Source organism: Portunus trituberculatus, unplaced genomic scaffold (assembly GCF_017591435.1).
Source record: "Portunus trituberculatus isolate SZX2019 unplaced genomic scaffold, ASM1759143v1 PGA_scaffold_452__1_contigs__length_1072529, whole genome shotgun sequence".
Classification (NCBI taxonomy): Eukaryota; Metazoa; Arthropoda; class Malacostraca; order Decapoda; family Portunidae; genus Portunus; species Portunus trituberculatus.
Window position 1 is genome coordinate 1,046,746 of NW_025541620.1, and position 15,859 is coordinate 1,062,604.

Genomic DNA, 15,859 nt, shown 5'->3' on the forward strand with positions numbered 1-15,859 from the left:
AGGAGGAGAAAGGAGAAAGAAAGAAAGAAAGAAAGAAAGAAAGAAAGAAAGAAAGAAAGAAAGAAAGAAAGAAAGAAAGAAAGAAAGAAAGAAAGAAAAAGAAAGAAAGAAAGAAAGAAAGAAAGAAAGAAAGAAAGAAAGAAAGAAAGAAAGAAAGAAAGAAAAGAAAGAAAGAAAGAAAGAAAGAAAGAAAGAAAGAAAGAAAGAAAGAAAGAAAGAAAGAAAGAAAGAAAGAAAGAAAGAAAGAAAGAAAGAAAGAAAGAAAGAAAGAAAGAAAGAAAGAAAGAAAGAAAGAAAGAAAGAAAGAAAGAAAGAAAGAAAGAAAGAAAGAAAGAAAGAAAGAAAGAAAGAAAGAAAGAAAGAAAGAAAGAAAGAAAGAAAGAAAGAAAGAAAGAAAGAAAGAGAGAGAGAGAGAGAGAGAGAGAGAGAGAGAGAGAGAGAGAGAGAGAGAGAGAGAGAGAGAGAGTCATTGCAGAGGATGCCAACTCTATCTTCTGCAATAGACCACCCACTCATTGGAATAATTAGGCGGACAAATTCATATATTATTCAACTAAAACAAAAAAAAGCAGGCATAATAGTCTTTTTACAATTTATCCTAGTAATACAATTATCCTTATGGACAAATCAATCCACCCATCTATCACTCACTCTTTGTTTCATGACATTTTGAATGTTATTCATGCAAATTTAACTCATTATTCCAGTACAATTAAGATATCTACATTCATGTACATCGCTCTACAGATCATGATTAAAAAAAAAAACATTTTCTACATCATCAATTAAATTCTAACCATTCATTAGTTTGATCAAATATTTGTTTCAAGAGTATAAGAGTATTTTGTATATACTAAAAATATCCCAAGTTAAAATAAATCAATCAATTACCAAGACTTACACAATTGGCTGTTCATCTGATGGAAGAGAAACTGATGGAGAATTCCCATATGTTGTGAATGCAGAGTAAGGCTGCTGTATGGATGCATTATCTCCAAGAGAGTCCTTCATTCTCCATGACAGTCTAGGTGCTGCCACTTCTCCCATGGTTTGCAGTGGAATGTTATTTCTGAGAACCTCTCTATTCTCTAAATTTGGTGGTAAATCTGGCTCTCTATCATGAGTGGATTCCTGCAACCATTTCCCTGAAATTGACAGTGAATGGTACGTATAAACAAACAAAATTACAAACAAAAATCATCAAAACAATGAACAATGAAGCTTAATAGCAATCATATTGATGACGTAGAACTGCTAGAATAATAGTAACATTTATGACAGTTCTATTTTTCATTATTTATTTTGCAATTAATTTATTTACTCATTTTCTTTAGTGTGTGTGTATTTACTAGTTGTGTTTTACAAGAAAAGAGCAATGCTCATGCTGTCCTGCCTCCATACCTAAAGTTGTCCACTTTAGCCTCAAAGTCATGAATATTTCTTGCTTGAACCACCATTTCATGCAAATTGTTCCATATTTCTATGCTTCTGTTTAGAAAACTATTTCTAAATGTCTCTTCTACACACAGTCTTTTTCAATTTCATACCATGTTCCCTTGTAGTTTTTCAGTCCCACATCAATAAGCCTTCTTTGTCAACTTGGTCCATCCCCTTCTGTGCTCTGTATATAGCAATTAGGTATCCTCTTTCTTTCCTGTTTCAATGTTGGAAGTTTTACTCTCTTTTATCTGTCCTCACCAGTTAGGTCTCTCAAACTTGGAACCAGTTTGGTTGCAGCTCTGAATCCTCTCATCTTCCTTATAATTTTTTTTCATGTGGCGACCATATAAGTGCAGCGTATTCTAGTTTAGGTCAAATCATGTACAGGCAACCCCCGCTTAACGAAGGGGTTACGTTCCTAAAAAAGACTTCGTTAAGCAAAACTTCGTTAAGCAAACCGATTATAACAAGTTTAACCCCTGATTTGAACTTCCATTGAGAGTAAGCAAAGCGAGAGTGCATCAGAGTACAGTAAAAGGTTTAATGAAAGTAAAAATTATGAAGTTAAACATTTAGGTAGTTTAATTTAAGTCATTATAATGTACACTAATGTATGTATGTACATAACCTTATAATGTTGATGATCTTAACTTTATGAAGGAAGGGAGTGAAACGGAAAAGACACTAGCCGGCAACCTGTGGAAGGTAAAGAAAGTGCGCATCATTGTACCACATACAAAACTTGTGTACCACATTTCCACAAGGCTTTCCATTTTATCCATTGTAGAGTCACGAGTGTGGATGGTTCTTTTAGCTTGCAAGGAAGATACGGTCTCACCAGCCTTCTTAACCCTTTCCTTCTGGCGCTTAAACTATTTTCCCATTTGCTATGACAGCTAAAAATGGTAAACCTAGAAATTGTCAGAAAACTGTTTCAATACTAATAATTATTTTCTCTTTGTTACTCTGAATACAACGATGTACTTTGTAGCTCGATGTGACCTCTGAAAGTTCAGTTTATGCCTTATCAAGGATTCCTCCTCCTCCTGCTGTGTGATCCATCTTCCAGAAACAGCCGGAGGCGATGACACTCGCACACACACACACACACTCTCTCTCTCTCTCTCTCTCTCTCATCTTGGAGGAAATTGTACACTTCAATGAGAGAGAGAGAGAGAGAGAGAGAGAGAGAGAGAGAGATTTCATCCCTTTTCATATCAAGTTTCAGGCAAATAACATTCTCTCTCTCTCTCTCTCTCTCTCTCTCTCTCTCTCTCTCTCTCTCTCTCTCTCTCTCTCTCACACATACAAACACACACTGCACGCTGCGTAATGGGAAGACTGGCTGGGTGACCAACAGGCAACCGAGGCAAATAACATTCTCTCTCTCTCTCTCTCTCTCTCTCTCTCTCTCTCTCTCTCTCTCTCTCTCTCTCTCTCTCTCTCACACACACACACACAAACACACAAGCACACGCACACACCGCGTAGTGTAGTGGTTAGCACACTCGAGTCACAATCGAGAGGCCTGGGTTCGAGTCCTGGCGTGGCGAGGCAAATGGGCAAGCCTCTTAATGTGTGGCCCCTGTTCACCTAGCAGTAAATAGGTACGGGATGTAACTCGAGGGGTTGTGGCCTCGCTTTCTCGGTGTGTGGAGTGTGTTCTGGTCTCAGTCCTACTCGAAGATCGGTCTATGAGCTTTGAGCTCGCTCCGTAATGGGGAAGACTGGCTGGGTGACCAGCAGACGACCGAGGTGAATTACACACGCTTTCATGTGCCAACCTGTTAGTTGATCTCTCTCTCTCTCTCTGACAAGTTACCTTCTACCATTTTATTATAAAATCGAAGATAATGAAAAAATTAACATGAAAGAATGATAGGTAATATTTTTTTTCACTTTCCGAGTCCTCACTAATGTCTTCGCTTTCTTCAGTTTCTTCTTCTAAATATTCACTGTCACTGTCTTCAAACTCAGAAGCACTGCTAAATACATATGTTCTGTCCTGCTCCATGGTGAGTTATGATCTGAGATCGCCGTTGTTATCAGGATGTCTCTTCGCACTTATCATGGTGCTTTCCACCCGGCGGGTCGCTGGGGTTGCCAAGTGTCACCCGGAGAAAGGGAAAATAGCTTAGTTACCGCTAAATTTCCAGAGCTATAGTGACAACAATACATATGGAAACATGCCAGACACTTCCACTCACCAATCTGACTCGAGAAACCGCGCTTGGAGCTCAAAATTGAGGCGCGAAAATTCTTGATTACGGGTATGATCGCCGTCACTACGGACGCATTGATGCAATCGTATATATACGATTGCCAGAAGGAAAGGGTTAATAGAGTCTGCCGACTTGAAAATAGTAGACAGTAGATGGAGTCAAGATGGTGGCGAGCAATGTTATTAATTTTTTGGCTTCTCTCGTGTCTGTGAATAATATCCAGCTTCACTTCGAGAGTAAGAGACTTCCTGGTCTTCTTCAGAATGCTAGGCCACATTGCAGGCCGTTTTGATGGTAAATTGAGCTAGGGAAGACGAGCTGCTGCTGATGCTATGTTTTGACTGGGGAGTGAGTGGTGCGCGTGTTGTCCACAAGAGGCTTGATCTTGATCTTGTTCTTTATTCTACAGGTGTCTCAGGATTTCTCCTGAGGCAGGCCTTAGTACCAGCAGCTCCTGGTGTATTCAAAAGCCTGTCAGCTTGCGTGATACACTGGAGCTTTCAAATTTGGAAAAAATTACCTGGATAAAACTTTGTTAAAGCGAGTTTGGTGTTCGTTAAACGAGCAGATGGTAGTAAAATGAAACCTTCATTGTAGCAAAATTTCGTTGTGTGAACCTTCGTTAAACGGGGGTTGCCTGTATTCTATTAATTAGTTATTTTCATCATCCCTTTATCTCTGTAGGTAAACAGCCATTTCATTTTTCTTAACTCATATGTTTCCCCAACTATATTGTTTGTGTGTTTTTCCGGTGATAAATTATCATTTATTGTAATCTTTTCATTTTTGTTTTCAGAATTTCTACTCCTCTCATAGTGCAAGATCTTATCTGTCTTCTTTTCTTTTCCCTAGTTCCATCACTTTGCATCTTTTGACATTAAATTTCATTTCCCATTTCTTGTTCCACTCTATGTATCTTATTCAAGTCTTTCTGTAGCATGTCACAATCCATATCATTTTCCACTCATTTCAGTAACTTAGCATCATCTGCAAATAAGCTTACCGTATAAATGTCCACCTCGTCTACCATATCATTAATATACACTATGAACATTACTGGGGCCAGGAATATTCCCTGTGGCACTCCACTTATAACCATTTTGATTCTTGACCTTCTATCACTGTTCTAATTTCTCTGTCTTTTAAGAAGTCTGTTATCCAATCCAGTACTTTTCCCTATAAACCACCTATGTTTTTAACTTTCCATAGCAATCTCTGATGCAGAACTTTATCAGAAGCCTTTTTTAGATCCAAATAGACACAGTCTGCCCATCCGTCCCTCTCCTGAATTATATCTATTGCTCTACTGTAGAAACTCAATAAGTTTGTGACAAGATCTCCCACTTCTGAAACCTAATTGTTGTCCAGTTAATGTACGTGACTTCTATCTGTTGCATCCACCTGTCTTTAACTATTTTTTCTACTATTTTCGCAACTCCACTTGTTAGGGACATTGGTCTGTAGTTCAGTGGTTATTCCTTATTACCTCCTTTGAAAATTGATACAATATTGGACTTTTACCATCTAGAGTAACTTTTTCTTCCTTAAAAGAACATACTATGGTGTTATGTAATACCTCTGCCATTTGGTCATTATATTCCACCAGTATCTAATTTGACACACCATCTGGTCCTTGAGCCTTACTCACATCCAAAGATTTCATAATCTTCTTGATTTCTTTGACTTCCATATTGCTATCCCTTATTTCCTAGTCCTTGTGCCCTGTTATTGCTCCTTAAAACTTATTTTCTACGATAAATACCAACTGAAAGCACATATTAAGTGTGTATTTACCTACTTGTATTGCTCAGGGTTCGAGTGGGGCTTACAGTGTCCTGTCTCCATGTCTCCATTTATCCAATTTTTCCATAAAGTTAAGTACATTATGTGCTGTAATAACTTCATTATTCAATGCATTCCACTTCACCACCGTTCTATATGGAAAACTGTATTTTCCAATATCCTTCACACACTGCCTCATCTTGATTTTCTTTACATGTCCTCTTGTCCTTCTATTTTCTCCAATCACCAGCACTATGTCTTCCTTATCTATCCTTTCAATGCCATTAACTATCTTGTACATTGTTATTAGGTCTCTTCATTCTCTTCTATCTTGTAAAGTTGGTAGTCCCATTTAAGTGTTTCTTTATCTCCTGTATCTCCTCCTTTAATCCCTGATTGATTCCACTGACCTTCTCACATTAGACTACTCTCAATCTCAGCTCTGTGTTTTGTTATCAATCTGTCCTGCTTATCCATTAAACTTGACATTACTTCCTTCATGTACCTTAATTCTCTTTCTATATTTATCAACCTCCTCATATTGCCTCTTTTGTCTCTAAATCCAGAAAAGTCCTTATCCATATTATCCTCAGTCAATCTCCTCAGTCCAACAGGTGTTTCAATAAATCACTGATTATCATAACATGGTGTTTGTTTTCGTGTCATACATTTGGCCACGCCACCCAGTTTTGTTTCCCTCTATTTTTCCATCTATATGGTATCCAAATCTTATTTAACATGGAGACAGGAGAACCGTATGGCCCCCTACCCCACTGCACATGCTCTAGGTCAGGCTCCAACACCTGCTGAAGTGCTTTCCCTGGGAGTTGCTTGGCAACATATTGATGGTGTCTTGGTGGTGTGTGTGTGTGTGTGTATTTACCGTGTGGCCCCGTCTCCATATCTACACTTATCCAATCTTACTTTAAAGTATGCACACTCGTTGCAGACACTAATTCTTCATTTAAACTGTTACACCTCTCAATACATCTTTGCCGGAAACTATATGTTTTAACATTTCTCAGACATCTTTCTTTCCTCAGCTTTTTACTATGCGATCTTGTGCTTTGAATGTCATATTCCTCTCTCAGGATCAGTTTCTCATTATCCACTTGGTCCATTTCGTTGATCAATTTATAAAATTGTATCAGATCTCCTCTCTCCCTTCTTTGTTCCAGGGTTGGTAGATCCATAGCCTTTAGTCTCTCATCATATGACATCCCTTCAAATTCTGGAACCATTTTTGTAGCCATTTTTTGTAGTCTCTCCAACTTCCTTATGTGTTTCTTTTTATGAGGGGTCCACATTACTCCGGCGTATTCCAATCTGAGTCTTATTATACTACTATTAATTTCTTCATAATTTCTTTGTCCATGTAGTGAAATGCTACTCCAATATTCCTTAGCAAATTATATGTTTCTCTAAAAATTCTATGAATATGGCTTACCAGTTGATTGTTTTCTTCCACCGTCACTCCTAAGTCCTTTTCCTTTTTTACTTTCTCCAGTTCTATTACATCTCCCATCTTATAGATTCCCACGGGTCGTCTTTCACTCTTTCCCATTACCATGACATGGCTTTTGTTCACATTGAAATCCATTTTCCACTTTTTACTCTATTCCCAGATCTTATTTAGGTCTTCTTGCAGTATTTCACAATCCTCTTTTTGCTTTATAACTCTGCACAGTTTCGTATCATCTGCAAACAGATTTGTGTAGCTGTTCACTCCTTCTGGCATGTCGTTAATATAAATGAGAAAAAGTATTGGTGCCAATACTGACCCCTGTGGCACTCCGCTTTCTACTGCTCTCCACTTGGACTTCATATCTTTAACTACCGTCCTTATTTTTCTCACCCTCAAATAATTTTCTATCCATCTCAATGTGCTTCCTTAAATTTAAGCCACCCTTCTCCTCTAACTTCCATAGTATTCTTTCATGTGGCACTTTGTCAAACGCCTTTTTTAAATCCAAATAAATACAGTCAACCCATCCCTCTCTCTCTCGTACTCTATCAACTATTCTAGAATAGAAACTCATAAATTAGTTACACACAACCGTCATTTTCTAAATCCAAATTGGCTATTTGATATTAATTTGTTGTCTTCAAGGAACTCGATCCATTGTTTCTTTATTATTCTTTCACACATCTTGCATATTACACTAGTTAATGATATCGATCTGTAATTTAAAGGTTCTTCCTTCCTTCCGCTCTTATATATGGGAACCACCTCAGCTCTTTTCCATTATACTGGTACTGTTCCATTTTCTATTGAGCACTTTATGATGTTGTATATAGGACTTGCTAGTTCTTCTCTACATTCTTTCAGTATTCTGCCTGAGACTTCATCCGGTCCCATTGCCTTCTCTTCATCCAGTTTCTTCATTAACTTTTATTTCAAGCTTGGTTACTTTAATCTCTTTCATATAGATGGGCTCTCTATTACCCTGTGGCCTTTCAAATTTGGATTCCTTAGTAAAGACCTCCTGGAATTTATTATTTAATAGTTCTGCCATACTTTTTGGGTCTTCCACCATCCTGTTCTCTCCTTTTAACCTTTCTATTGTTTCATTTTGCCTAATTTTTCCATTTATGAATCTGTAGAACAATTTTGGTTGCTCCTTACATTTTTCGACAATGTCCTTTTCAAAGTTCTTTTCCTCTTCCTTCCTCACCTTAACATATTCATTTCTCACTGTGTGTATTTACCTAATTGTATTTACCTAATTGTAACATACGGGAAAAGAGCTATGCTCGTGCTGTCCAGTCTCCATATCTATTAATGTCCAGCTTTTTCTTAAAATCATGAATATTCCTTGCGTTGACCACTTCCACGTCTAAACTATTCCATGCTTCCACCCTTCTATGAGGGAAGCTATATTTTTCACATCTCTCCTATAAGTGGCCATTTTAGTTTTTCCCATGCCCTCTCGACATTCTTTCATTCCACATACACAGATCTTCCCTATCCATTTTTCCATGCCAATCATCACTCTGTATATTGCTATCAGGTCTCCCCTTTCTCTTCTGTTTTCCAGGGTCGGAAGTTGCATTCTTTTCAGTCTGTCTTCATAAGTCAAATCTCTTAAGTCAGGCACCATTTTGTTGCAGCCCTCTGTACTTTCTCTAGTTTCCTTATGTGTTTCTTTAAGTTCGGAGCCCACTGTATTGTTGCATATTCAAGCCTCGGTCTTATCATTGCAGTAATTATTTTCTTCATCATTTCTTCATCTAAATATCTGACGCCACTCTTATGTTCCTCAATAAGTTCAATACTTCTCCAATTATTTTGTTTATATGTCTCTCTGGCGATAGGTCATTGGTAATTGTCACCCCAAGGTCTTTTCTTCATGACTGGTTTTATGTCTTCATTTCCTATCTTGTACATACTCCTGATTCTTCTTTCACTCTTGCCAAACTCTATTTTCTTGCATTTTGTCGTGTTGAACTCCATTTGCCATGTACAGCTCCATTTCCATATTCTGTCCAAGTCTTCCTGGAGTAGTTCGCAATCTTTGTCACATCTCACTTTTCTTAACAATTTTGCATCGTCTGCAAATAGGCTCACATAACTGGACACCCCATCCACCATGTCATTTATGTAGACCGCGAACATTACTGGTGCCAACACTGATCCCTGTGGAACTCCACTCTCCACCAAGCCCCATTCTGATGGTCTGTCCTTAATTATTGTTCTCATTTCTCTTCCTACCAAAAGTCTTCCATCCATTTTAGTAAACTGCCATGCACTCCTCCTACCATTTCAAGTTTCCAGATCAGTCTCCGGTGTGGTACCTTATCAAAGGCCTTTTTTAAATCCAGATATATTCCATCAGCCCAACCATCTCTTTCCTGTATTACATCTATCACCCTCGAATAGTAACATATCAGGTTTGTCGTGCATGAACGCCCTTTTCTAAAACCAAATTGACACTCACAAAGTATGTCATTTTCTCCAAGAAGTCTGTCCATCTATTCTTCACCACCCTCTCACACATCTTAGCTACCACACTTGTAAGTGACACTGGTCTATAGTTCAATGGGTCTCTCTTGTTACCTGATTTATAGATTGGGACAATGTTAGCTCTTTTCCAGTCTTGGGGCACTACACCTTCCCTTAATGAGGCATCAATTACTTCACAAACTTTTTCTGCCAGTTGCTCCTGCATTCTCTTAAAATCCATCCTGATACCCCATCAGGTCCCACAGCTTTTCTCACTTCTAAACTCCCCATCATATTCTTGATCTCCTCCACAGTTACTTGAAACTCCTTCATAATCCCTTTCTGTTCCATTACCAGTGGTTTGTCAAAAGCAGTCTCCTTTGTGAATACCTTCCGAAAGCATCCATTCATAGCCTCTGCCATTTCCTGGGATCTTCACTGCATACTCCATTTACTTCTAAACTTTCAATACTTTCTCTATTTTTGATGTTGTTGTTCACATGTCTGTAAAAAGCCTTGGTTGGTCTTTACATTTATCAATTATATCCTTTTCTTGTTTCTTTCTTTCTTCTCTTCTAATCAACACATATTCATTTCTTGCTCTTTTGTAACTTTCCACTGCTTAATCCGTCTTTTCCTTCTCCACCTCTTCCATGCATCCTCTTTTCTTGTTCTAGCCTTTTCACATCTATCGTTAAACCAGTCCTGCTTTCCAACTTCTCTATGTTGTCTTATTGGTACAAATTTTTCTCACCTTCTTTGTATATTTTATAAATTCCTTCCACTTTTCATTTGCTCCTTAGCACTCTTGAATTTCATCAATTTGTCTCTTGAAAGAATTTCTTTAGGTTTCCAAAATCTGTCTTGGCATAATTCCATCTTCCCACTTTATATTCTTCATTTCTTCTAGATTTCTCTTCATCTATCACCTTGAACTCCAAAACTGCATGATCACTCTTTGCTAAAGGGCACTCCACCCTCATCTCCTCAATGACCATTGGCTCTGTACTAAAGACCAAGTCCAGTCTTGACGATGCTCCCTCTCCTCCAAACCTAGTATCTTCTTTGACCCACTGAGTTAACACATTTTCCATTGCCAGTGTCAATAGTGTATTTCCCCATGTTGTCTCTGATCCTTCCATTGACCAGTCCTCCCAACACACCTCTTTACAATTAAAATCTCCCATCATTATAGTTCGTTCACAGCCACCCAACATTTCTTCCAGACATGTTCCTGTATCACTTATCATTTCTTCATATTCCTGTACTGACCATGCATTTGTCTTAGGTGGTACGTACACCACTATGTAGTGCCTCTTTTTCCTTCATTAGTTTCTGCTCTGATCTTTAGCACTTCTGCCTTTCCCATACCTTCTTTCACTTGATCCACCTTTATATCTTTTTTAACCAGCAACATCACTCCTCCTCCCATCTTACCTACTCTATTTCTTTTCCAAACATTATATTTCCCTTCTCCAACCATCATCAGGTCTTCTCCCTCTCTCAGTTTTGTTTCAGTAAGACCCACAATATCTGGGTTCTTGTCCCTCAAGTAATCGTTGAGTTCTAAAATCCCGATATCACTCCATTTATGTTGGAATACATTACATTCGCTCATCGTAAGTTTCTTTAGTCCTTTCTTGCTGTACTTTTCTGGGTTATGAACCACTTCCTCAGTCTCATATCCAAGATTCTCCAGAAAAACTCTTTCTTCTCCTCTTCTGTCCTCTCTTCATTTTTTTTCAAAGCCTCCTTTCTCAACTCATTTAACATTTCTCTTTCCTTTTCACCGAGATCTCTTCTGTGTGTGTGTGTGTGTGTGTGTGTGTGTGTGTGTGTGTGTGTGTGTGTGTGTGTGTGTGTGTGTGTGTGTGTTCACCTAATTGTATTGTACATCTCACTCATTTGTCCTGTCTCCATATCTCCATTTATCTAATTTTTCTTAAAGTTATGCACACTATGTTGCAACAATTCCATTATCAATGCATTCCATTTTCCACCATTCTTTGTCTGTATTTCAACATCCTTCACACAACTCCTCATCCTGATCTTCTTTTCATGTCCTCTTGTCCTTCCATCCTTTTCACAACATCACCATCTTCTTTGTCTATCTTTTCAATATTATTTAATACCTTATACATTATTATTGTGTGTGTGTGTGTATATTTACCTAGTTGTAGTTTTACAGGGCCTGGGCTTTATGCTCTTGTGGCCCCGTCTCCATATCTACACTTATCCAATCTTCTTTTAAAAGTGTGCACACTCTTGCAGACACTACTTCTTCATCTAAACTGTTCCACATCTCAATACATCTCTGCGGGAAACTATATTTTTTTATATCTCTCAGACATATTCCTTTTCTCAGCTTTTTACTATGCGATCTTGTGCTTGAATGTCATATTCTTCTCTCAGGATCAGTTTCTCATTATCACTTGGTCCATTCTGTTGATCAATTTATAAACTTTCTATCAATCTCCTCTCTCTTCTTTGTTCCAGGGTTGGTAGATCCATAGCCTTTAGTCTCTCCTCATATGTCATCCTTCAAATTCTGGAACCATTCTTGTAGTTATTTTTGTAGTCTCTCTTCCACATCCTCCTCTTTCCATTTCCATGACTCTTGTTTCTTTTTATTTCCACTATTTACTCCACACAATACTCCTGCATATTCAATCTGGGTCTTATTATAGTACTTATCAATTTCTTCATCATTTCTTTGTCCATGTAGTGAAATGCTACTCTTCAATATTCCTTACCAAATTATATGTTTCTCTAAAAATTCTATCAATATGGCTTATTTTGATTGTTTTCTTCCATCTCACTCCTAAGTTCTTTTCCTTTTTTCTTTCTCTTTCACATTTTGTTGTGTGTGTCTTCTTTGTTTTCAATTTACTCCATCTCCCATGTGTGTGTGTGTTTGTGTGTGTGTGTGGTGTGTGTGTGTGTGTGTGTGTGTGTGTATTTACCTAATTGTATTTACCTAATTGTAACATACGGAAAAGAGCTATGCTCGTGTTGTCCCGTCTCCATATCTATTAATGTCCAGCTTTTCTTAAAATCATGAATATTCCTTGCGTTGACCACTTCCACGTCTAAACTATTCCATGCTTCCACCCTTCTATGAGGAAGCTATATTTTCACATCTCTCCTATAAGTGGCCATTTTAGTTTTTCCCATGCCCTCTCGACATTCTTTCATTCCACATACACAGATCTTCCCTATCCATTTTTCCATGCCAATCATCACTCTGTATATTGCTATCAGGTCTCCCCTTTCTCTTCTGTTTTCCAGGGTTGGAAGTTGCATTCTTTTCAGTCTGTCTTCATAAGTCAAATCTCTTAAGTCAGGCACCATTTTGTTGCAGCCCTCTGTACTTTCTCTAGTTTCCTTATGTGTTTCTTTAAGTTCGGAGCCCACTGTATTGTTGCATATTCAAGCCTCGGTCTTATCATTGCAGTAATTATTTTCTTCATCATTTCTTCATCTAAATATCTGACGCCACTCTTATGTTCCTCAATAAGTTCAATACTTCTCCAATTATTTTGTTTATATGTCTCTCTGGCGATAGGTCATTGGTAATTGTCACCCCAAGGTCTTTTCTTCATGACTGGTTTTATGTCTTCATTTCCTATCTTGTACATACTCCTGATTCTTCTTTCACTCTTGCCAAACTCTATTTTCTTGCATTTTGTCGTGTTGAACTCCATTTGCCATGTACAGCTCCATTTCCATATTCTGTCCAAGTCTTCCTGGAGTAGTTCGCAATCTTTGTCACATCTCACTTTTCTTAACAATTTTGCATCGTCTGCAAATAGGCTCACATAACTGGACACCCCATCCACCATGTCATTTATGTAGACTGCGAACATTACTGGTGCCAACACTGATCCTGTGGAACTCCACTCTCCACCAATCCCCATTCTGATGGTCTGTCCTTAATTATTGTTCTCATTTCTCTTCCTACCAAAAGTCTTCCATCCATTTTAGTAAACTGCCATGCACTCCTCCTACCATTTCAAGTTTCCAGATCAGTCTCTGGTGTGGTACCTTATCAAAGGCCTTTTTAAATCCAGATATATTCCATCAGCCCAACCATCTCTTTCCTGTATTACATCTATCACCCTCGAATAGTAACATATCAGGTTTGTCGTGCATGAACGCCCTTTCTAAAACCAAATTGACACTCACAAAGTATGTCATTTTCTCCAAGAAGTCTGTCCATCTATTCTTCACCACCCTCTCACACATCTTAGCTACCACACTTGTAAGTGACACTGGTCTATAGTTCAATGGGTCTCTCTTGTTACCTGATTTATAGATTGGGACAATGTTAGCTCTTTTCAGTCTTGGGGCACTACACCTTCCCTTAATGAGGCATCAATTACTTCACAAACTTTTTCTGCCAGTTGCTCCTGCATTCTCTTAAAATCCATCCTGATACCCCATCAGGTCCCACAGCTTTTCTCACTTCTAAACTCCCCATCATGTTCTTGATCTCCTCCACAGTTACTTGAAACTCCTTCATAATCCCTTTCTGTTCCATTACCAGTGGTTTGTCAAAAGCAGTCTCCTTTGTGAATACCTTCCAAAGCATCCATTCATAGCCTCTGCCATTTCCTGGGATCTTCACTGCATACTCCATTTACTTCTAAACTTTCAATACTTTCTCTATTTTTGATGTTGTTGTTCACATGTCTGTAAAAAGCCTTGGTTGGTCTTTACATTTATCAATTATATCCTTTTCTTGTTTCTTTCTTTCTTCTCTTCTAATCAACACATATTCATTTCTTGCTCTTTTGTAACTTTCCACTGCTTAATCCGTCTTTTCCTTCTCCACCTCTTCCATGCATCCTCTTTTCTTGTTCTAGCCTTTTCACATCTATCGTTAAACCAGTCCTGCTTTCCAACTTCTCTATGTTGTCTTATTGGTACAAATTTTTCTCACCTTCTTTGTATATTTTTATAAATTCCTTCCACTTTTCATTTGCTCCTTAGCACTCTTGAATTTCATCAATTTGTCTCTTGAAAGAATTTCTTTAGGTTTCCAAAATCTGTCTTGGCATAATTCCATCTTCCCACTTTATATTCTTCATTTCTTCTAGATTTCTCTTCATCTATCACCTTGAACTCCAAAACTGCATGATCACTCTTTGCTAAAGGGCACTCCACCCTCATCTCCTCAATGACCATTGGCTCTGTACTAAAGACCAAGTCCAGTCTTGACGATGCTCCCTCTCCTCCAAACCTAGTATCTTCTTTGACCCACTGAGTTAACACATTTTCCATTGCCAGTGTCAATAGTGTATTTCCCCATGTTGTCTCTGATCCTTCCATTGACCAGTCCTCCCAACACACCTCTTTACAATTAAAATCTCCCATCATTATAGTTCGTTCACAGCCACCCAACATTTCTTCCAGACATGTTCCTGTATCACTTATCATTTCTTCATATTCCTGTACTGACCATGCATTTGTCTTGGGTGGTACGTACACCACTATGTAGTGCCTCTTTTTCCTTCATTAGTTTCTGCTCTGATCTTTAGCACTTCTGCCTTTCCCATACCTTCTTTCACTTGATCCACCTTTATATCTTTTTAACCAGCAACATCACTCCTCCTCCCATCTTACCTACTCTATTTCTTTTCCAAACATTATATTTCCTTCTCCAACCATCATCAGGTCTTCTCCCTCTCTCAGTTTTGTTTCAGTAAGACCCACAATATCTGGGTTCTTGTCCCTCAAGTAATCGTTGAGTTCTAAAATCCCGATATCACTCCATTTATGTTGGAATACATTACATTCGCTCATATGTAAGTTTCTTTAGTCCTTTCTTGCTGTACTTTTCTGGGTTATGAACCACTTCCTCAGTCTCATATCCAAGATTCTCCAGAAAAACTCTTTCTTCTCCTCTTCTGTCCTCTCTTCATTTTTTGTGTGTGTGTGTGTGTGTGTGTGTGTGTGTGTGTATTTACCTAATTGTATTTACCTAATTGTAACATACGGAAAAGAGCTATGCTCGTGTTGTCCCGTCTCCATATCTATTAATGTCCAGCTTTTCTTAAAATCATGAATATTCCTTGCGTTGACCACTTCCACGTCTAAACTATTCCATGCTTCCACCCTTCTATGAGGAAGCTATATTTTTCACATCTCTCCTATAAGTGGCCATTTTAGTTTTTCCCATGCCCTCTCGACATTCTTTCATTCCACATACACAGATCTTCCCTATCCATTTTTCCATGCCAATCATCACTCTGTATATTGCTATCAGGTCTCCCCTTTCTCTTCTGTTTTCCAGGGTTGGAAGTTGCATTCTTTTCAGTCTGTCTTCATAAGTCAAATCTCTTAAGTCAGGCACCATTTTGTTGCAGCCCTCTGTACTTTCTCTAGTTTCCTTATGTGTTTCTTTAAGTTCGGAGCCCACTGTATTGTTGCATATTCAAGCCTCGGTCTTATCATTGCAGTAATTATTTTC

At 38.3% G+C, this 15,859-nt stretch overlaps 1 protein-coding gene across 5 annotated transcripts in view; it reads right to left on the bottom strand.

Annotated features, from left to right (window-relative positions):
- Positions 1-1,173, bottom strand: part of LOC123500624 (meiosis regulator and mRNA stability factor 1-like) — a 121,345-nt gene extending 120,172 nt beyond the window's left edge. For 4 of the 5 annotated variants that reach the window (XM_045249283.1, XM_045249285.1, XM_045249284.1 and 1 more), the window contains exon 1: positions 902-1,172. In XM_045249283.1, the coding sequence (XP_045105218.1) occupies positions 902-1,047 (146 nt within the window). In that variant the 5' untranslated portion in view covers positions 1,048-1,172. Of the gene's footprint in view, positions 1-901 lie in introns of all 5 variants that reach the window. The other variant, XR_006673411.1, reaches the window with a different exon arrangement.
- Positions 1,174-15,859: the final 14,686 nt, after the last annotated feature.